The sequence below is a fragment of the Phyllopteryx taeniolatus genome, chromosome 21 (assembly GCF_024500385.1).
Source record: "Phyllopteryx taeniolatus isolate TA_2022b chromosome 21, UOR_Ptae_1.2, whole genome shotgun sequence".
Classification (NCBI taxonomy): Eukaryota; Metazoa; Chordata; class Actinopteri; order Syngnathiformes; family Syngnathidae; genus Phyllopteryx; species Phyllopteryx taeniolatus.
Window position 1 is genome coordinate 2,064,277 of NC_084522.1, and position 23,458 is coordinate 2,087,734.

At 45.6% G+C, this 23,458-nt stretch overlaps 1 protein-coding gene across 6 annotated transcripts; it reads left to right on the forward strand.

Annotated features, from left to right (window-relative positions):
- Positions 1-316: 316 nt before the first annotated feature.
- nfyc (nuclear transcription factor Y, gamma) lies at positions 317-21,795 on the forward strand. 6 transcript variants are annotated; one of them, XM_061759498.1, is made up of 11 exons: positions 317-462; positions 13,244-13,353; positions 13,433-13,504; positions 14,401-14,514; positions 16,361-16,456; positions 17,944-18,120; positions 19,034-19,102; positions 19,259-19,408; positions 20,633-20,737; positions 20,818-20,877; positions 21,244-21,795. In XM_061759498.1, exons 2-11 carry the CDS (start codon positions 13,255-13,257, stop codon positions 21,361-21,363), a joined length of 1,062 nt encoding a protein of 353 aa, XP_061615482.1. In that variant the 5' UTR covers positions 317-462; positions 13,244-13,254; the 3' UTR covers positions 21,364-21,795. The 6 variants fall into 6 exon arrangements, with proteins under 6 accessions (XP_061615482.1, XP_061615484.1, XP_061615483.1 ...); XM_061759500.1 differs by having other exon boundaries at positions 13,436-13,504; XM_061759499.1 differs by lacking the exon at positions 317-462 and adding an exon at positions 5,334-5,926 and having other exon boundaries at positions 13,436-13,504.
- Positions 21,796-23,458: the final 1,663 nt, after the last annotated feature.

A 23,458-nucleotide genomic window follows, 5' to 3' on the forward strand; every position in this document is an offset into this window, starting at 1 on the left:
TTGTAATTGCCCTATTTAAATGTAAATGTATTGTATTTTCCCACCAGTCTTCATTTAACAATATTTCAACCATAACAGTATTGTAATGTACATGTAAGAAAATAGGTAAACATCACATGAACAAAAAAACGTTACAAAATAGAAGCATGCCAGGGGTCAAGAGCAAAAAATAATTTAAGATTAAAGACAATGAAATGGGCACATAATCTCAAAGTTTTGGTTTCTCGTTGTAAGCATCAGATATTGACGTTAAATACAGTTGCGTTCATAAAGTAACAAAAAAAAAAGACGGAAAATGTGAAGAAATTGCAACCCATTTGGTTGTCTGCGTCTATTACGTCATCTCGTCGCGTCGCAAACTATTTCCGGTGCGGGCCGCCGCCATCTTGTTTCACTGCTGTTAGCATAATAAATTAAATAATACTGCCGAGCCGGTCCTCGCATCGACATCCATACAACAAAGTGAGTACCCAAAGTCTTGAATCGCTTTGTGTGACGTGTGTGAACGGAGCGTGTGGCCCCTCGACGTGTGCAAGTCGGGGTGGGAGCAACACTTTGGCCTGTGTTCATGTGCTCGTTCTTGACCAATGGACGGTTGTTTAGGAGGCGAGATGAACATCGGCGCCATTTCCCTCCCCGCTCTGTGTGAGGCGCTTATTGGGTGGCCCGCTTGAGAAACTAGCGCCCGTCGTCCTCCATTTTGGCTCGCGTCGTCAGTAAGCGCTCGACGTCAGCGGGCCACACGCCACGGAGCCCGAATGGCGCCGGTTGCTCTGCGAGGCAAACATTGGCCCACTAGAAAGCTTGATTGGTGGAATGTAGTCCGAGGTTTGATTGGTCTGAATGACACATCCAAACGTTGTCTTTATTGGTTACGGCTGCTTCTTGCCCGGACCACAAGTGAAGCTATATTAACTTCCCACTTGATGATGGCGGCTGCGGCGTACTAACGTCAACTTTTACCATTCCCGTTAGCTCCACTGTGCTACAATAGCGTTACTGTTTGAGCTAACGTTGCTAACGTGTCCAAACCGCGTTTAAACCCTTTTTAATTTGAACGCCTGCCTGTGTGAAGCGACACGTCGGTTAACTTAATCCACACTTTGCCGTTTTGTCCTGTTAGCAAACGAAGTCTCTTTTTATTTGGTGTTATGTCGGCGTAGTTTGAACAACGTCACCCGTTTGACGTATGCTGGCCAAGGTCATAAGGATGATGTGCTGGTGTGTTTACATCAAATGTGCTGTCGCCATATTTGACCCTTCTCATAAAATACAATAAAATGAGGAATAACTTGTTCACAAACTACAGTAAAACAATGCTGAACATTTCTGCTAGCGTTTGGTGCGAAAATATTGGACTGTTTCTTTAAGGAGCTCAAAGGCAATGTCGTCCAAATAAAAAGGGTGACGTCAAACAATACTATATTCGTAAATGATATGATAAATAAAAATATAAGATGAAAAATACCACAACAAAAACACACATGAGACGAAATATATACAAAAATAATGCCTAATAATTGTAATAAATTATAGGGAAAAACAAGATTAAATGCACATTTTAGACAAAAGATCCAAAACAAGATGACAAAAATATTACAAAATGATGGACAAAGATGTATTATATGTTTTTAATGGTACAAAAGTAGTTCCATGTAAAATACCAAAGGTTCGAATAAACTTTTTTTGGAGTAACATCAGTAGTTTGACGCATACTGGCGTTGACATTGATTAACACACGAGCCAATGTGAATCCAAGGTCATAAGGACGAGTTACTGTTGTGTTAACATCAAAGGTGCTGTCGCCATAGTAGACTCATCTCGTGAAATAAAGAAAACTTCAAAAAAAAACTGAAAATAAGTCAAAATATTACACCATAAAGATGCTGTACAAAAACACAACGATTAGATAGAAATACTATCAAACAGTGCAAATCTTGGTCTTGGAAAAAAAGACAAACATATCCCGACAAGATTATTAGCTATTAACCATGTGAGTCAAAGAATAAACATAAAATACAGAAAAAGATTAGATATACACAAATAATGTATTAGATGAGAAATATACAATTAAAATGGTGCTTTGACTTCCCACACCAAGATGTAACTCAAAATACGTAAATCTCAAAATAGTATCTTAAATCATCTTTCCTCATTGAAATGAATGGAAATGCCATTAAACTGTTTCATTCCACCAAAAAACACCCCCAAAAAAAAAAAAAATATATTTTTTTACAATAAAACTAGCCCTCTACAGTATTGTACTTTATACAAACGTAGTATTTACATAATTAAATTGATTGTAAAGAATTAAGCAGTTTGTGCATCATGATTTCATGCTTTAATTCAATGAACATTGTCCTGCTCCTGCTGGCACGTGAGCCCTGGCCACCAGGGGGGCAGTATAATGCAGACAAGCATAAGACAAAGAAGACTCACAACGAAGTGACTCGGGAAGCTGCAGTAATATTTGTTGGTTTTCTCAGAGGATAAAGAATATATGCCTCTTGAGTATTGTTATCTTGTCGCGGTATATGTGTTGCTACCACTGTTGTTCAAATGTGTTATTTACAGGTTTATAATGGCACCGGCACTATGTTAACATTAAGCCAGCAGACTTATGGAAAAGTACAAAATGTCTGCGTTATTGTGTTGTATTACGATACTTTTTTTGTGTGTTTGCATTTGCTAGGGCCAAATATTTGTTAAAAGTGAACGGGGGACCGTCAGCTTTGCCTCCATGGTGTGTGTTTACGAAAAGGTGCAATCTGTCGGCGGCATGTTTATCTCCAAACACGCCGCCGCTGCAGGTCATGGGAAGGTCTGGCGTCCGCCGCGACCTTGCCAGGTGTCTCCACAGGCCTGTTTCGGGGGCGGCCATGTTGGACACACACTGGAAGAAGCGGCACGCTGATCTTTCCCGGCGCTCCTCACCCAAATAGAAAAATTGAAAGTGAAATCTCGAGAGTTTTGACTCCTGCGTCCTGCGCCAGCTCGTTTTCTCCCGTCCGTCCCTGTTTATCGGCATTCTGTTAAATGTTCTTCCTTTTGCCGTATCGGTGGCGGAATCAAAATATTTGAAAATAACACACAATTCTAGACAGAAGATTGGGGGAAAAATACACACACATTAAAAGGAAACTGCGCACACTTCACACAAAAACACAATAATACAAAATATTAGACAGAAAAAAAAACATTGGAAGAAAAATATTAGATACAAATATTGGGGGAAAATACACAAATATTAAATAAATAACACTTCCTTACTGTATTAGACGTGAAATTCCTCAATACTCACAAAATATCATATATAAATATTGGTAAATAATACGAAATATTTGAGGGAAAATGCAAAGCTATTGGACAAATTATTAGAAAATATAAAAAGAATAAGACAAAAATATAATGAAAAAAATGTTTAGTAAATACAAAATATTTGACAAAAATATTAGAAAATTACACAATATATTAAACAGAGTATTGAAAAAAGACAGACAAATCTTAGATGAAAAATGCACATTTATTAAACAGAAATATGGCAAAATAGAAAAATAGTCGACAGAAAAATCTAGAAAGTAGTATAAAAAAATGCACACGTATTGGAGGAAAAACAACATTAGTAAATAATACAAAATACAGTGTGGAAATTGCACTGATATTAAGAAAAAAAATAGAAAATCATTTTAAAAAGAGTCTGACAGTAAAATTTAAAAATATGACAAAATAATTGGAATGTTATCCAAAATAAAGACAACATATCAATCATATATTAGTTGAAAAATACACGTGCTTTAGACAGAGTATTATATATATTATAATATTAAAATATTAAAGAAAAACATTAGTAAATACTACAAAATATTAGACAGATATATTGGGAAGAAAAATACCCAAATATTACAAAATAACGGTGTTAAAAAAAATATCTAAAAAATATTACGCCGAAGATAAGAGACTACTACTATGACAAAAAGACATTATACATAGTATCGCCATCATTATTATTTTGTTCTCCTTTCCATATCAGCCTTGGGATCGCTGGTGTGCGATTTCCAGCGTGGGACGCACACATGCGTCTTCAAGCAAAGGTCACCACCGCGTTTGAGGTGCCCAACAACGGGGCCATTGTGCGCCCCCAACTTGCTTTTTTGTCTTCTCCCCTCTTGTGTCTAATAATACTTTTTGTACACGAGCTATATGTAGTCGTTGATTGTATTAGCCTCTGTCGCTGCAGCGTTCACGTGTTTTTGTGCATCAGCTGTATTGACTTGTAATTGAGATTTAATTGGATCCATTTTTGGGGCTGTCGCGAGTCGGGACAGTTGTTGAGTGCGGCTTGAGATGAAACGTTTCTTTATTATATTATAGTGACCAGAATGATCACGGTTATTAGTATTGTCATCATATACGTCAGGAATTTGCCAATGCGACAGTAGATAGACCTGTACAATACACGCTTAATGAGAGCCAAGAAATAATGCTTACAAATATTTAAAATGTATATTTAAAAAAAAAAGGGGGAAAATACACACTACTCTGCTAGAACAGTATCAGCTGCATGTGAGCCAAGAAATTATATTATTTGAATTTCCCCCCAAAATGACTTAATAAACAACATATATATATATATATATATATATATGAGCTTGCAAAAAATGTGGGTGCGACTTCCCTGATTTCTCCTATTGCGGGCGTGGTCTGGAACCGAACCCCCGTGATAATTTATTTTTTATTTTTATTTTGTTGGACAATAAGATGTCTTTATTTGGGAATAGCGAATCCTTACACCGTGTAAGGATTCGATTGTGATCACGATTTGGGATTTCGAATGGCGAGTCCAAGGCCTATTATTTGCAAAAGGGGGCGTTACCGAATGCTTTGTTGGGGTTGGAATGGATTCATGGCATTTTCATTTATTTCAATGGGGAAAGATATTTTGCGATTGTTTTGAGTTACCACGGCTTATCCGTGAGGAAACGTTGTACTTGGCCTTTGTTAGTACGAGTGCAGTGTACAATGTGCGCATTGTTTTATTCATCAAAGGCGTACATTTATCATGATGGCAGCCATGTTGTACCTGTGTCCGCGGCAAGGATGAATGAGAACGCAAGGACAAAGTGTGTGTGTGCGCGTGCAAATTATGCGCATGCAACACGCGGCGGCTCGCGCTGACACCCGCGCCGGCCAATGAGCGGCGAGCGCGGCCACACGCGTCACTCCCCCGCCGGCCAATGGTGCGGCGGCAGAGGCGGGGCCACGTGAAGACGTCTAGTTTGACATTGTAAATAAGAGCGCAGCCACAGACTGAGCGGCGCGCGGAAGGCGGAAGGGGCGAGGAGGAGGGGGCGAGGGGGGCACTGAAGAGGTCAATGCAAAGGAGGCGAGTCGGCACCAGCTCGTCGCGCCGCGCCAGATCCTTCTCCCACTTTTCTTTTCTCTTTTCCACCCTTTTCTCTTGCTCTTTTTCTTCCCCCTGACCCCTAATGCTGCCGCTCAAGGTAACTTAGAGCAGGAAGTTGGGAGGGGGCGGGGCCGGGGTTGCGGGGGGATGACGGACGTGCTCGGCTGGCCAATGGCAACGCGGAGCCTCGCGCTCTCATTGGCCGAGAGGCGGGGCCGGGGTGTCACGTAGCAGGCTAGATTGATTGCTGGGCCAGCGTTAAAGGCAAAGCGCTTCGAGTCTGGAGTCGGACTGTGACCGCTCTCTCGAACCCTCCTCCCTTTCTGCTTTCTTTTCCTTTTTTTTTCTCTCGTTGGTGGTCTTCAAATGAAAACGGGGGAAGGTTAAAGGAGAGCGTTTTTCCTTTTTTCACCCCCCGGCGGAGCGAGAGTGCCTTTTTGGAAGGAAGTTCTTGCTGCAAGGAGACTCAAACAGCGTCCCTCCATCAGCACGGGACGACCATCCACCATGAAGGGCACGGGGGTGAGTGCGACCACTGGAAACACACACTGCAGAGTGAAAAAGGGGGCTACATTCGACCTGATCTTTTTGCGAGTCACCGCTCGTTGTGATGACGCTGTCCTGTCCTGTCCTGTCCTGTCCCGACCCGAGTTGTGCCCTTGAGTTGGAGCAGCAGCCGGTCACTTGTTGTGTTGTGTGTCTTGTCATCCCCATCACACTAGATTAGGAATTTTTATTATTTCAAAAATATGTAATATTACAGCAACCACTCAAGGGTGTAGTCCACCTTTTGCCCAAAGTCATTAGGATGAAGTAAGAAAATATTTGATATTAAATACAGAAATATTAGAGGAAAAAATGCACACATGGCAAGAAAATTGTACAAAAATAGTACACGCTCGAAAAATATGAAATAGAAAAACATGACTTTTTAAAATCAAAAACGTGCCATGAAAAAAAGCAAATATATCAGGAAACTAGTCCTAAAATATCGGCCATAACACACAAATGCAAAAGTAAAAAATACAACACATACAAAAATAGAATATTAGAAGAATTATACACAAATATTAGGACAATGCGCAATATTATATGGAAAATGCACAAATAGCAGTAAAATCTTAGATCCAAAATAAAAACATTAGAAAAGTTCCCAAAATATTAGCCATGAGTACAGAAATATAAAATACAAAAATATTAGATTAAATGTGTGAAAGAAATATGACACGAAATGCACAAATGTTGGGAATGTACACCTAAAACAGACAAAAGCAAATGCAAAATATAAAAAGATAATATTAAAAAAATATATTAGGAGAAACATACAGAAATATTGGAAGAGATGCACTTATGAGAAAAAATACAATAAAATAGAAAAAATACACAAAAAATAATAATGATGTGACAAAAGTCAAAAATGTTTCTGATGTTTCATCTTCGCCCTTACAAACAGTAGTAAGAATAATTCAAATTTGACAGTGTAATATTTCCGCATTTGATGATGACGGTTTATCAGGACCCTCTCGTTCCCGTCCTCGTCTATACGTTAGCGTCAGTCGGTGACGCAGCGGCATCCATCTTGTAGGGACACGCAAAGCTCGGGGGTCCTGCAGGGTTGGAGGTGCAGCTGGTCGCAGTGACCTCCGCCCCCTCCCAACACTGCTGCCAGCCTTCCAGATGGGCCGAGGAGGGGGGGGGGGGGGGAGGCGGAGGAGGAGGCTAATGGGCTGATCTGATCTCTCGTGATGAAATCTTTTCGGAGGGCGCCGCTTTCCCTTACTTGCCCTCTCGCTCTCTCTTGCTGTTCTCCCGCCCTTGTTGAAAGTTTCCACTGTTTCTTTTTATTTTTTCGACACCAGTTAGGAAGACTAAAAATAACCCTTCTTAAGTTGAGTCCCAAATCTCAGGGTTTTGGACGTGGAGATTTGCGCTGGCGGTAGTGGACCGCAACGCTAAGGTCAATGCGGGTGCCGCGTCCCTTTGCCCTTGGCAAGTAGCGTGAGCCCTCCTCCTCCTCCTCCTCCTCCTCCTCCTCCTCCTCCTCCTTCCTCCTCCTCTTCTTCCTCAGAGGCCTAGCGCTGGATGAAGGTCACAAGAATGTGAGGAAGTATGTGGAGGAAGTGAAAGCTAAAAATGAAAGGAGGGGGGCTGCTAGTGCTAGCTGTGTGCTAACAAATACAAGTCTGGGTTCACTCCAGCGTTGCAGTGCCAAAGTTGCCACCGCTGTCCCGTTCATCTCCCTCCACCCTCCCTCGTCGCGTTCTCCTCCGCCAAATGACCTTGACAGACCAGAGACGAGCGCTTCCTGGAGTTTGCTCCAATGCAGGATCAAGGGCAAAGTTCGAAAAATGGTTTTGTGTCCTAAAAAACAAAAAACAAAAGCGATGCAGGACCTCGTAGTTAATCTGTAATTCCCCCCTGTGAACTTGTTTTTCTTTAGTAGTAGATGATTGACCCCGCATGTTGGATCACGTCCTCTATTTGCGAACGCCTCTCTCAAGGTCGACTTCATTCGCCATGGACGATAGCTTTAGCGCAAAGCTACAACGGTGTCCCATTTTGTTACCTCCCTCCCCTCGTTTCACTCGTCACCATCAGGAAGGTCGACTGGAGGTCACGGCGCGGGAGGAAGGAAGCCGTCGGTCTCCGGTCAGGATTTCGCCAGAGCTCGTCGCCGCTGTACAACGTGACTATTTTCGTCGCAGATCCGATGCGCGGCTCGCACGTACACGTTTCCACAGCCATTAATCAGATTGCAAATTAAACACCTCGATGACGTCGCACCCGAATTGTTGCATTGGGGTCGGGCCCACAGTTGGCACACGCTGACTCGACCGGTGACGTCCTTGCAGGTCCTCTCCGCCAACAAAACCCCTTACATACGCAAAGCTAGTTAACTGCAAAGGCTGAAAAATTCTTCACTCAAACTTATTTACAAATTAATTTTTTGTGCAAAATTAACCTGACAATTTCCCGCCTCGGACCAGTCGCACGCTCATCAGCTCATTAGGAAGCCAATTAGCCGCAAAGCATTTCCCTTAACCCAAAAGCAACTTATTTATACACTGAGGCGTATGGCTAACTGCTATTATCTTTCTCTCCGGGCGCTTTCACGCTGCCATGGCAAGGTTTGTCGCTGCCGTGGCGGGGGGGGGGGGGGGGGGGGGGAACGCAGTGATGAGGCGGCGAAACGAGGCGGCTGAGCGAGGGCAACATTAGCGCTGCTGCTGATTCAGCGCAGAGAAGAAGGGTGTCAGGTGAAAGTCGTAAAGGTTGAGGTAAACGTCAGCGGGCGGAAACTTGACACCGCGGCTTCTCGGCGACCCGACAGGACGACGGTGGCGGTGCTGCGGGAAAGAGGAGACGATCGATGTCCTCCGCAGTGTGCCGTGACCAAGCCGTTGTTAGCGAAGAAGCTAATCGCGATGTCAGAGAATTTTCACAACAAAGACAGAAATTAGCTTTCAGTTTTGTCCTGATTGTACTTCATCCATTTCCTATAGATCATTTTCCACCTTTTCCCCCGCAGTTTCCATATCTGCGGTTTACACGGAAGAGCACAAGCAAAAAAAAATAAAAATAAATAAAGTTTGTCAATAATTTTTGGAACATTTTCAATTTCAGACTTTATCTGTAAAAGTTGACATTTTCTGCTGTTTTTGTCCATTTTGATGTTGTGCTCAGCTGCACCGACAGAAAAATTGTGGAAAAAAAAAAAAAAAAAAAAAGTGCTTCTACGTCAATTTTCATGACATTTGAAATCGCGAACCTTATTGTAAAAACGGGAAATTTTCCTGCCTTATTTTCTGGTTTGCTGTTCTGGATAAACTGCATCGACGCATACATTTTGTGGAAAAAGTTAATCAAGCATATAATATCATAATATAACAATATAATCTTCTGTAATCTCAAATTTTCATAGCATTTAAAATTTGCACATTTGTTCTGCGTTGGTGCACTTCATACTAGGTTGAACCGATTAGTTGGCTTTACTACTCCGCATTGACGTTTCACGCTTGAAATCGATGACGTCATTGATTAATCGACTGCGACGCGACTTTCATCACATTCTAGTCGACTGCAGAAAAAGTGCCTGCAAATAAATATTAAGTCATTCAATTTACACAGAAAGATGGACAGTGGTGAAAAAGATTTACAAAAAATGTTCATGCCATCCGGGTAAAAGTCACGATGTCACCCTTTCCCTTCCCGACAGTTTGAAAAGTCACATTTGATTGTCTGATTGCGGGATGGTGCTATGTGAAAGTCGAATCTAATGCAGTGTTTACCGGCTTTTATTGAGGCAAGGCACATATTTTGCACGAGAAAAATCGGCTGGCACACCACCAAACACAAAAGTCGCCAAAAATGTATACACGCTAAGATAATGATCAATCTTGCGAAATCTGGGCCTCTTCAGTTGAACACGAAGCTCTCGTTAAGTTGTGCGAATGGCAGCAGGTGGCTCCACAGGTCAATTGTACCTTCTGCCACCTAGTGGCCACCTAGTGGCAGAAGGTACAATTAATTGTTGTGCTTGTCATGAAACCTGGCTGGCATAGATGAGCAAAGATGCACACATCATTTGTCGTAAATAATCAATCAGTCAAAAATTGGATACTTTCCCCGTGCATCGTTCTGACATTCTTTTCTAAGAATGGTGGAGGCCATAATGAACACATTGTTGGATGAAAACCTCTCCGACGCGCTTACCTAATGTTTTCATCCGTTTGCCTCTTGTTTGCACTCGTGTCCACCCCGTTATCAACCGGCTCCTCCCCGTGTATTTAGATGAAAGTTCACGCGGTCTCGTGGGTCAGCGGTAGGCTTGGAGAGAAAGCGAAAGCGTTGAGAAGTTCGCCTTTTGTTTCCCGCCATGGCGTTCAAGGGCTAACGCCCGACGCTAATGGGTTCAATTGTTCAGGTTAGCGCGAGGGAGAGCGGCTCGCCCAGCCTGGCAGGCACGCTAGGGGACAAGGCCATTTTGTTCGGAATCACCACGGGACCAGTTGCTGATTTAACCGCCTCGCCTGGGACAAACAAACGCTTCTCTTGCCTTGTTGCCGTCAGAACCCCGGATGCCGGAAGACGGAGTTAGCCGCCGCGTTTCAATCGCGCTCGAAATCGAGCGGACGAGAGCGCACGGCGGGCTGGTGTCAAGGTCAATCACTCGACTGTCATGGCAGCTACAAGCGACGCCATTGATCGCCACAGCGGCCCCTCTGTCGCGTTCATTTAAGCTGCTGCTATGTTCGGCGGCACCCGTGACAGTCAAGAGAGGAAGTCGGCTGTCGTCGCTCACCTTGGGCCGACGGCATTTTGCTGCCAGTCAAGCAGTTGGTTTGAGTTGTTTTTAAAGTACCTTGTTTTGATTGGCATCATTTGGACGGCTATAAAACGTTTACTCGCCCGTGTTCAATTGCCAGGGTTTGTGCTATGAAAAAAAATGAGAGCAAGATAAATGAACACATCGTTCAAATGACGGTAAATGGGTTCCCGCGCACATCTGCTACCATCTAAAGTGCCTTTGATGAACCCCAAATTAAGTTCAAATGTTCTAGTAGGCTTTTCCTGACATTTTGGCAACAAAGTATTGCTTTGATGGTTTGCTTATTTATGCATCCAGGCCATTGTTTGTTTAGGTTTCCCTTGAAAAGATTATTATTTTTTTTTTCAAATGTTCAATTGAGTTGTACAGGGGATAGGTCACATTAATGGTGGAAAAAAATGTGAAATCATTTATCTTGGTCTCATTTTTTATGTATGACAACAGCCTTGGCATTTGAACCGGGGTGTGTATACTTTGTATGTTCACTGTGGTTATGATGAGACAGGAACGCCATCTTAAGGTCAAGAAATGCTGGGAAGTGGCGTGTAAAACTTGAAATGTAGTTCTCTTTTTCCCCCCCCCGTTTGATTTAATCCGCTCTCCCTTTACGTTTGGATCGCCGTTGATTTTGTCGGTCACGTAGTTAGCAGGACTACGTGTCCGTCGAGTACTTTGTGGGCCATGAAAGTCGATCAAGGAATAGCGAAGCAGATAGCGCTGTAGTAGGGAAAAAAAAGCTTCCTGTGCTTGGCAGGTGGCATCACGTATCACCCTGCGCAGCATGATTTTTCAATCCAACAAGGTAGCGGACATATTGACAATTGCATTTGGCGGAGGTCTGATTGGGTTTCCTGCTCCCGTTTCTGTTGCGCTAGCTGTTAATCTAAGACTGAACTAGCACCACTGTCAGGCTTTGGCAGAGTTCTGCTCTCCAGCAGTTACATTCTACCTGGCATGTATTCCTGCGCTTGGGAAGTGTTTTGACCCACATAGCTCGCCGGTCACAGGCACGGCGCCCGCAGTTGTGTCTGCCTCGTACCCGCCCGTGGCACTGTGGCGCGAACTCGGGCAAACAATTCCCGCAGGTCTTGAGAGCGAGACCGCGATCCAGACACTCGGCAGTTGTGCGTGCCCAGACATGCTGACGAGTATTTGCCCCCCCCCCACCCACCCCAGCAGATTCCTGGCATGCCGTAGTAACCTGCTGGATCCTCTTTCAGACACCCCCAAAACCCCTCCTTCGGCTTCCTCCTTAGCTAGCGGCGCTCTTGTACGTGCTACTCTGTTTCTTTGTGACTGCACACGGCGGCATCGCTGCTATCGTAAACATGTCAGGCGAGAAGCTCCACCTATGCGGGAGATGGTGACGATCCCAGCAGGACCGGAATAGAAGCCTGTTTAGGCCTTATTTTTAAAATGAAGATGATAATAATAGCGTGTGATGGAATATGACCCCGTCGTGTCCGACATACCCGCTTAAACGATGCCACGCTTTGTGTTATAATAAGCCGCTGTTCGGTTGGGGTCATTCCGGGACGCTACGGTTTTAGAATGTATCCAGCGCAGGGGGGCGTAGGCGGTAGCGGCGACCTCTGCTTTAGTAGCGTGGCGACACACGAGTTCGACCGAGATGAAGGCCACATTGTGAGCAGCAATCGGGGACATCTGTGTTCTTGAAGCGTGGTGCTCAATTGGTGATGATTTTCAAAGTTTCAGCCCCTTTGACGCTAGCCCGTTAAAGATGGCCTTTTTCCTGGAAGCGTTTGCTGAAGACCGAATTCGATGGGGCACAAAGGAGACCTGCCAAGTCGCCAGCATCAGCGGTCGAAAGCGAGGCTGCGGGAAAGAGAATATCGAAAGGCCAGGGTAGGGATGTGAAGTTCTGACTGTAACATGAGAGGTACGGTGTCTGCGGCTTGGAGTCACCAATTTTTCAGGAGCTCCGTGTGAAGGGATTGTGAAAACCCGGGTCAAGGGTGTGAAGTTTTAACACCTGACACTGACTCCTCTGGCACCTGAAAGACGCCGTGTCTGCTTATGTGGCTCTGACTCGGCAATTTTCCTGAAACTCTCTGAAAGGGACCGGCGCAGAATGAAGGCCAGAGACAACCTGATCACTTGACACCTTTGGACGTTGTATCGAGGGATGGGCGAGATATCCTAAAAGTCGTATCATGGTATAAATTGAATTCCTTCATGGTAACAGTATATATCTCAATATAAAGTTAAGTTTAAAGATGGAAGTGTTAGCTGCGCCGCAGCGCAAGACGCACGGCGGTGGCTTGCCAGTTTGCCTGCATCGGCGTTGGTAACAGAGGCAGGATGTCGGCTCTGTGGAAAGAAAAAATGTTCGACACCCGACTCGACACAGATCACCGCTTTTATCAGAAACTCTTGTCTATGGTAGTCGACCTCCTGCTCCAGTTGGTAAAGGGTGCCAACACGCGGAATGGTACGATTGGAAAAGGAACTGTACTTATGGTGCAAATGCGTCTATTCTCTCCGTGCAGCTTTCTAGATCATGTCCGCGGATTCGTTCGGTGCCGGCGGCAGCGATGCCCAGCAGACCCTTCAGTCCTTCTGGCCTCGCGTCATGGAAGAGATCCGGAACCTGACTTTGGTACGTCCGCCGTCCCAGACAAGTCGAAGATCACCGAGTGGTCGTTGTGTCACTCGCTAAACCCGTTTGTTGATTCCAGAAGGACTTCCGCGTGCAGGAGTTGCCTCTGGCTCGAATCAAGAAAATCATGAAGCTGGATGAAGATGTGAAGGTAAAAGAGCGAAGACCGACACCAGAGTTCTTCTCCGGGAGGGGGGTGCGGGGGACAATCCACGTGGCGGGCGATTTATTTCGCTCGTTACGGCCGGATTATCGGCTCGAACCGCTAGCGGGCCGCGGCCCGTATCGTGTCAAGAGCACCGTCCTCTCCTGTTAAGCGGCGGCTTAAAAGCGGTAAAGAGATCAGGAGATCACTGGCGAGGACAGTATATGAGGACAGCGAGACCCTTCCGGGAGCTGCAACTCAGCAGTTCTCACTGCCCCTTGAGCGTCTCTTGCTGCTCACGTTAGCGGCGCAGCGACTCACAACAGAAACATAGACTCCCACGACGCTGTGTCTAATTGTCCTTAAATTATCTTTGCTACCTACCTGGGAACACGTTGCAAGACGCACTTGAATTCATACGAAAGACTGCTTACGTGCCGGGAGGTGCAGCTGTTTTGGTTAGCAACAGAGTTCAAATGGGCAGATAACCATAATGTGCCTGTGTGAACGATCGCAAGTCCGCTGGCTAAATGTTGTTAAATCGTTTTTGATAGCCCGCAAGGGGACTGGTTTACAAGCCACGGTAAGTCCCACGCACTTGGACAGCTTGCGTGCTTCTGTAGGTGCTGCTGTTTCGCTTAGCAACAGCGCTCAAAATGGGCGATAACTCTATACACAAGGGCTAATCGGCTTTAAATCATCTTTAATACTTCGCAGGACGACTCGTTCACATCTCGCGCTAAGTCCCCTGTGCTTAGACTGCGTATGCCTCGGTAGGCGCTGCTGTTTTGGTTCGCAACACGGGTCAAATGGACACGGCGTCTACTTTTCAAACTGTACTTTTCCGCCATTTTCTGACCACATTTTGGCCGAGTCACGCTTTCTTTCCACTTACTGCGCAGATGATCAGTGCCGAGGCTCCCGTGCTATTCGCCAAGGCGGCGCAGATCTTCATCACGGAGCTCACCCTCCGAGCGTGGATTCACACGGAGGACAACAAGCGACGCACGCTACAGGTCAGTTCGAGTCTGTACTGTACTTCTCTTCTCCTGTTTCATAATGTGCTGCGTTCATCTTTCTTTTGGGCAGAAGAGGCCCGCATTGCTTTTCTTGTGGTTCACTGAGGCCCTGTGACAGTGTCATAACAGCCATCCCCCCTGAGGAATGACTCTGCGTTCACTTCTCTCTCCCTCCACCGACTCTGAAAGCCAGGCGGGCGCCGCTGACCCACTTTTCCGGCCGCCCCACGCTACCATTTGGGCCCGAAGTTGAATAAGCCGGACTCTGGGAACGATGCGAGGGGCGGGGGGGGGTGGTGGTTGGACGGCAGCAAGCGGCGATGGGAACAGTTGGGAAGTCAGCTCAGAGCTCATCTCACCAAGATGTTAAGAAGGGAAAATTGTGAAGCAGAACATGAAAGCCCTTAAGTCCACTTTATCCATTCACATACCTCGCAGAGATTAGCGAGTCTGTGTGCGCGTGCGTGTTTTGGAGTGTGCGGTGTGATGCAGGTACGGCGTTATCGTCTTCATCAGTGTACGGCTGAAATGTTTCAAACTCAAGACCTACTTTGGAAATCCTGGTTTTTGCCCCCATTTTTATACAATATAGAAAATTTACTATTTAAGCCAAATTACCCAACGCAGTAAATAATAGTAAGTGTGGTGTGTTGCATGTACGCCATTATCGCGTTCATCGCTCTACCGCTGGAAAGTCTAAAACTCAAGACCTGCTTTGGAAGTTCTAGCTTTTTTGCACCATTTTTATACATTCTCCATTTAAAAGTCAGCGATGATTGTCCTTTCTCTCGAGACAGCCGCATTACGTGAACGGGACTATTCAAGCCTAAATATAAGCAGAGCTGCAGTGTTGTCGGATGCGCCGATTACAGTAAAACCGGAAAACCGTCACATTTTACCAGCCAGTTCCGTTCCTACGTCGGCGACATAGCCCAAATTTTTATCCAAGTCGAAATGCTGACCTATGGGAACGTCATAATTTGTATGATAAACACTTCTGGGCCATAAAACATAAAACAGTAAGTAACTATAACATTACATGCTAGCAGTTGCTAGCACAGACACCACAGCAAGGAAACCCCCCCCCCGCATGAACAAAAATCACAATGTGACACAAAGTCAGCATTCCACTTGCACGTGCGACTGCCAGGATTCACGCTCGGTAGTCCGGCTAACGCAAAGCGGTAAAAGTCGGCACACCCCGCAGTAGAGGGAGAAGGGGTGAGCAGCGCCTCAAACCCGCTGCACTGAACAGGGCTGTTTAGAGGCAGTCTCAAACATTGTACATCCAGACCTAGGAACTGGAAAACGGCTCCAGATGCAAGTTTTCCTGTGTACACGACGCCGTTCGGGGTCACCACGGCAACGCTCACCCATGGAACAAGTGTAGATGTGTGACCCGGTGTGGCCAGATATTAATCAAGGGACTATAAATAGCTCCCCTAGTGCTGGGAGGGTCACAATGGTGGGGGGTCTGACAGCCAATATCCTGTGGAAAATTCCACAGAGGCGGGCGGCAGTGGCGGCTCTCTGCTGTGGCTACGGGAAGAGATGCATGGCAACCACAGAGAGTTTGGGTAGTTTTGTCCCCGGATAAAGTTGACCTGAATCGTCATTTTTTTGTGTGGCCTTTGTGTTTTAGTGTAAAGTCAAGCAGGGACGGCCCTGCTGACATGCACAACTTCCACTAACATCACGGTGGCCAACATAGAGGAGCTAGTTCACAAAAAGCACAGTGTTGCCAATTTAGCTTTTTGGTCCGAGCCCTCTAGCGATTTGGAAAAAAAAAAAAAAAAAAGTGGTGTCACTTCTTTAAACACTCACATTTTCGCTCTCTTTACAGCGGAACGACATAGCCATGGCCATAACCAAGTTCGACCAGTTTGACTTCCTCATCGACATCGTCCCCCGAGATGACCTGAAGCCCCCGAAGCGTCAGGTAGCATTTTTCTTTTTAGCTCCTCCTTTTTTTCCCTCTGATCATCACCCCAGCTGCCGTTCCTTCGTTGGCAACCTGGAGGCGCTGTAAACATCCTTGACTGGAAGCTGTCGGTCGGAGCTGCAAGGGCTTTCAGTCGGATGTTTGCAGCGTCTTATTGCTTCTGACAACCGGCGCCGGCTCCCGCCAGCCTTCTGGCGAGAGCGCTTCTCCCAACGGCCGACAAGAAGACAGACGCGTGAGCTATTTGCGTCTCCGGGCGTGTAAACATCCTACACTCTCAGCTGTGCTGTCACGGGAGCTGGGAGAGGGGTGTTTACGCTCCTGGTGACGACCGCGACTCGGGTCAGCGTCCGCTCAATGCGTTGACGCTTCTGGTTGCCTTAGGGTTGGATTTGCACCAACGCGCTCCAAACAGGTTATTTCTAGTCGTCGTGTGTTTCTATTGTGCGAGCTGGCAGTTATGCTGAATAATTGGCGAGAGAAGCCATCGCAGTATTTTCCGGATACGTACGTTCGTGTGTGACTGAGTGGACATGCACCTTGTTTTACTATTTGTTTTCTCAGTTGTTCTGTTCATGAGTCGCATGAGATCGTGCATTCATTTCACCGGCATTGTGTGTGTGTGTGTGTGTGCGTGCGTGCGTGCGCTTTGGCCACCAGGTGGCAGTGTGATAGTCGACAAGTAGATTTGATGATGAAACAAAAGAATGTTGCAACTGAGCTGCAATGATATTCGGTGTATTTTTTTTTGCAGAGGATAAAGAATATATTCCCGCGACTATTCTTATTTTGTCTGTCTGCATGTGTTGCGACGTTTATGTTCAAAGACGAGTTGTTTCAAGGTTTATACCAACCGCAATATAAATGCTATTGTTTAAAAAAAACTCACCTATTTGTGTTTTGTTGTGCGCTTTCTGTAACGCTCCAAGATAGCCCCAAACTCCTGGGTAATAGGAAAGTAGTAATGGTGTGAAGGAAGTATTTTAAAGTCATGCATCACTAAGAGAGACTAACATTTTTCTTTGTATGTCGGAGAGGAGTTAAGTTTAGCCCGGGTTGTTGGTGGGAGTTCCATAGTCTTTGCCATTTACTTTGAAGGGTAGTGTTGCAAGATGAGTTTGAAGTGTTTAGAGATCATAGTTTGTGGTATATTTACAATTATAGGCACTTGTATACGTTTTTTAAGAGGGTGCCAATTACTAAAATTGTTTCGCTAACCTTTGGAAAAGCAGGAGTTTACTGTACTTGGCACGACTGCTCATTTGTATGCCACACACGCATCTTTTCTCCCTGCCAAGGATGAGGAGCATACACTCTTTTGTTATTGACCAGCACGATGCGCTTGTAATGGATCTCAAGTCCAGACTGAGTCATCTTTGCCCATCAGTGGCTCCCCTCTACCATGACACCTGCTAACGCACTGCTAACGGGAGAGGGAAGTGCTGACCGTCTTCCTTTTCTGATCTGCGCGCGTACGCGTGTAGGAGGAGATGCGTCAGACGGTGGCCCCGGCGGAGCCGGTGCAGTACTACTTCACCCTGGCGCAGCAGCCCGGCGCCGTGCAGGTGCAGGGCGCTCAACAGGGCCAGCAGGCCGCCGCGCAAACGGCCGCCACCATCCAGCCCGGGCAGATCATCATCGCGCAGCCGCAGCAAGGACAGGTACCGGTAACCGCCAATCGCTTTGTTGACGTGAGTTGGCGCACGCCCACCGTTACCTGAAGAGGAAGCAGTTTAGAACAACAAACGCTGGATGAGAAAATCGGCAGCATTTCGGAACCTGTAGGTTTAGGTTGCAAGCTAGGCTCAGGGTTTCCAATTGGGGGTTTTCAGCCTGGTTTCAGGGTCCCAGTTTCAAATGAGTGTTTCAAGACACAGTTAGGGGTTTCAGTCCGGGTAAGGGTTTCAAGCCAATTAGGATTTTGCTTATTTGGGGAGAAAATGAACATTTATCGTCATATCAAAACACACTGTGAATGGAAATAAAGACAATAGGAAAATCTCCAATTTGGGTTTTAAGTCAGGATAAGGGTTTCAAGGGGGCTTTAAGCAAAGTTTCAAGCCAGGGTCAGGATTTCAGAGTAGGGCTTCGAGCCAGAGTTAGCATTTGAAAATCGGGTTTTGAGTTTTTTAAATTAGAGTTGCAAGTCTGTCTTGGGGTTTTGTGCTTGGGTTAGGCTTCCAAATAAGGGTTTTAGAACAGGGTTCGGGTTCCAAGTTGCTGTTAGCCTTGTTTTTAGCATCAGCATTTTCGCAACCCCTCACAACGCAGACGGGCTCCTCAGCGTAATTGGTTAGCACTTGTCCGTTCTCCAGAGAGACCAGCAGGAAGACGACGGAGATGATGTAAAGTTGGATACCATGCATGCCCGCCCGTCTTTGTTTGCGTCTTCCTGTGCGTCGAGCGCTCCCATTCCTGCCATTTTTCCATACGGACCCTTTGATCATTTTTGCTTTTGCCGCCCAAAACGCGTTGCTGCTTTTCTCACTCTACCTTTCTCTCCATTTTCTCATCCTCCCCTTCCTTCATTCCTTGCTTCGGCTTTGCTTTTTCTTTCCCCTCGTGGGCCATCAGATGCTTCAAGGTGCCACCATGCAGCAGTTACAGCAAGTGCAGGTGCAGTCACAGGGCACGCCCATCACGGTAAACACAGCTGCGCTTTATTTGTCTGCTGCCCAGTCGCTTATTTGTCTGCTCCCTCCCGGTTCTTCCAAACAAATCACCTTATATGCCTCGTTTTTTTTATTTATTCTTCTCACCCCCGCCCCCATCGACCATTTTGCCTCTGCCTTTCACCAGAGTGCCCCCGTGGCCATGCAGGTGGGCGACCAGCAGGTGCAGATCGTCCAGGCGGCCGGGGGCCAAGCCCAGACGGCCCAGGCCCAGGGCCAGACCATGCAGGTCATGCAGCAGATCATCACCAACACGGGCGAGATCCAGCAGATTCCGGTGAGAAGACGGGGCACGGACGTCGGAAGGAATCGCGGCGGACGCGCTCAAACCTCGCCAAAAATTCTCAAACAGTAGTCGGCCCCCGAGAAATGTTTAGAATTGCCTCAATTAATCCCGCGGTGCCTGGAGATACCAGTCAGCCGACTTATACATTTTTCGAAGTGCGACCGTCGTTCAGCCGATCTTTTTTCAGTCAGTCGGTGCCACTCACTTCCCAAGTAGCACTTTTGCACATAGTGATCAATTCTCCCCCAGAGCTGTTTCCTGTCCAGTTTACTGTCAGTCTTTCTAACAACCATGTAACTTTGTCTTTTCAGCTAGCTAAATGCTAACACATAATAGACGGCCTAACGAATGGCATCTATGCGGCGGTGTTATAACGCGTTAAGCGACTGATATTTAAACACAAACGATATAACAATACTCACAGACATATATTCTTTATCCTCTGTAAAAAAAAAAAAAAACGACTACTAAAACTGCAGCTTACTGAGGAGCTGAGATCTTCTCCTTGTGGATCTGTATGTCTGTATTATACTGCCCCCGGGTGGCCAAGGTGCGCACAACAGGAGGAGCAGCACAAACCACCTTCACGTGAGGCTCCTCAATAACATTAGCTAGCATAGTAGCCTAAATAACACAGGAAAAAAAATGACGTGACATCACACAAACAACAAATACAGTGAGTGCTTCTTCGCGATATCGCGCTTCACATATTGCGGATTTAGTGCATTGCGGATTTATTTTCATATTCATATTGTGTGTAATTCGCCATATTGTGAGATTTTTAGTGTGTGCTGCAATTTTTTTTTTAGGTTAAATAAACGCTTCCTAGCCTTAACATTAAAACTGGAAAAAATATATATATTACAAGAAATAAAATAGACGTAGTGTATTTTACCACTGTGCATTACTGTTTCCGATGTTTATAAGAATATGGTGTTCCGAGTCTGGGGAGGTTCATACAGCTTTAAAAATGTATATATAATCCCCAAAATACGTGGTCGCTACTTTGCGGCGATCACCTATTGGAGGGGTGGTCTGGAAACTAACCCGCGCGCTAAGCGAGGGATTACTTTACACATACTAGCACTTTATATAAGAACCGCTAACAAAGCGGGATGAAAAACACCACTGCTTATTGACAGTATTAACATTAGTCTGGATTTATTGTCTGTGCTTAGTGACACTTTGTCTCCCCCCTGTGTCGAACGAGTGCAGGTGCAGCTCAACACGGGCCAGCTGCAGTACATCCGTCTGGCGCAGCCCGTCTCGGGCGCGCAGGTGGTCCAAGGACAGATTCAGACCCTCGCCAACACCCAGCAGGTAGGCGCCATTTTTGTGTCACGCGGTCTGGTGTTAATCGCCGACCGGCTTCTCACCCAGTGGCGTGCTTGCGCTTCCAGATCACGCAGACCGAAGTGCAACCGGGACAGCAACAGTTCAACCAGTTCACTGACGGGCAGGTAACGTCGCAGGGTGGCGCCTACTCACCAAGTCATCTTTAGGCTCAGGACAGGGTTAGAGTTTCAAATTAGGGTTTTAAACAAGAGGTAGTGTGGTTTCAAGACAAATTACGGTTCTGAGCGAGGGTAAGGGCTTCAAGTTAGTTTACAATTTAGGTTTCAAGTAAGGATTAGTGTTTTAAATTTGTTTTGATGAATGGTTTTAAATCTGGATATGGGATTAGGGTTTTGAGTCAGAGTTAGGGTTTCACATTATGGGTTTAAATTACAGTGTAAAGCCCGAGTTGGGGTATCGTACAAGGGTTAGGGTTTTAAATGGAGGTTCCAATTTAGCCCCGTCTGCCTGTGTGTCCTCTCGCCTCGCAGCAGTTGTATCAGATCCAGCAGGTGACGGTGCCCGCCGGGCAGGACCTGAGCCAGCCCATGTTCATTCAGTCCACCAGCCAAACGGGAGAAACGCAAGTCACTCAAGTCACCGCCGACTGAGCTCGACCGAGGCACCGCCGGCTCGTTAGTTTTTCGTCATCATGTTCCCTTCCCACCCACGTAGTCGTTTACGTTTTTATACTTTTTTGATATGCTCTCTGCCGCACCCCGTCTGCCATTTTGTCTCGCCGTTGGACGGAAGTAGCCCTATGCCTCACCCACGTGCGGAGGAGGAGGAGCTTCAACAATTATGATTAACACACCGTTTTTGTCTTTATTTGAATAGAGTTGCCCCTCTTTCCCTTTATCGGTGTTTCACCTTTTTGTACAGTAATGACCAGCGATTCGTCATTTGTTTTTGTGTGCGTGTGGTCCAAACTGCCAGCCGGCATGACATGCGGAACCACGGGTACAATTTTTTTTTTTTTGCCATGTTTTGTAAGCAAATTTTGTTGGTGACAAAAAATAATAATTAAATGGAAAAAACCTGCACACGTTGTAAGATTTGTGTTTGTGGTGTGTTCCTTGGAACTGCTAACAACGGTGTGAATGCTTTTTGTCGCTGTTTTTAGGCCAGTGTGGAGTACTTAAGTGTTCAGTGAGTGCGTAGGGAGGCATCCGGTTCTTCTGTTCTTCTACCGCAGGAACAGGTACCCAACAGATTTTTTTGACGTTTGGGAAAATTGCAGAGTGTGGGCCGGGAAATGGGCGTCCCGTTCCCACCTCAATCCAAACTTGAAAGTTTGAGTGAAAGTTCTGTTGGTGCACAAAAAGTCAAGTCCAGTTTGGCAAGAGGCTAGCGTCCAAGCAGTTTCAAGTTACAAAGAATTTCTCAAAAGTAGAGGACTCAATTAATGAGCATCTCCCCCGGATAAACTGAATCATAATAAGCAAAAGTTGGGACAACTGCCTTTGCCTGATTGGTCAATCTTGGCTGGGCTAATCTCTAATGATGTCATAGACCTGACTACATTTGACCAATCATGTCTAAACTTGCTTCCTTAACTTATTTGCTGCCGTGGACATATATATTCGTCAACTGGAATCCGACCGTTGACTGCCATCGACGACTATATCCGTCAAGTACGTTTCTCAACGGGTAGGCATGAAAGAGGATCTCGCCCAGCTTGACTGTGAAATTCGGCTTTGTCAACCGCTGTAATGACTGTAATCCATAGAAATGGCGGCGGCGGCGGCGCTTTGGATTTGTGAGCACAGTTTTTGAGTAGATCGAGATTAAGCTGTAAATCTCTGCTTGTCTCATCGATCATGAGGGAGAGAAAGGCCAACAAGTTTAGGGCACCCCACTCGAAAAGAGTATGTAAATGTATGCTATAAACCGAGCAAGTGTCACAGACGGTAGTAGAAAGTGTGTCGCAATCATGACAAAAGATGACAGTTCGTGGCGTTAATGGCGAACGGCATGTAAAAAAGCCACCGACGTTCCGCTCGAGCCGTCCGGTCAGTCGGCATTGATCACGTTGCGTTTCTCAATTATAAATAAATGTTTATTTTGGCATCAAAATCCCTTTCTCAGTCTTGTTTTTGATAGTTTTGAGCTGTCACAAAATTCACTGTTCTGCCTGACATTTCGTTTCACAAAAAGCTTTCCTCGACTCTTTGTTGAGAAACTGCTGTTTTGGGTGAAACCGTTCCATGTTCCACTGCTAACTACTAAAGAACGGAAAAAGCTACAAACAAACTTTCTTTTTCTGGTGGGAGAAAAAAATAGTCTACTCTGCTCAAATTGTCACAGAACGCAAGATTTTATGGGTCATGAAAGAGCAGTCAAAATAGTTGAAAACGGCTGCCGGTGAATGGGTTAGTGACATCATAAGTATGACTAATAGTGTTTATTCACCTTTTTTCTCCATTTTTATTGGTATCCTGTCTGGTGATGTTTCTCCTTAATGGTGTCACGCTTCCCTTGTATAACACTCCTTGAGGTTCAACGGTAGGTCATCTGATTATATTCAAGTCCAGGATACATTTTTTTTGAGTTCAAGGACAAAAGACAAATGAAAGGATAAGGAAAAAGATGCCACACTTTGTAAAGCCGTATTATCTTGTATCGGGTGTTCCTAATCCTGTGGCTGATGCCTATATACAGTATTTTATCTTTCTATCAATTGCTGTTCACTTCATCTGAAACTGA

What these genes read in the sequence shown, in the direction of transcription:
- nfyc (XM_061759498.1), top strand. Translation starts at nt 13,255, where the DNA reads ATGTCCGCGGATTCGTTCGGTGCCGGCGGCAGCGATGCCCAGCAGACC. An exon ending in ACAAGCGACGCACGCTACAG is followed by an intron (nt 14,515 to 16,360) that starts GTCAGTTCGAGT and finishes CTCTCTTTACAG; the next exon opens with CGGAACGACATAGCCATGGC. An exon ending in ACCAGTTCACTGACGGGCAG is followed by an intron (nt 20,878 to 21,243) that starts GTAACGTCGCAG and finishes CTCGCCTCGCAG; the next exon opens with CAGTTGTATCAGATCCAGCA.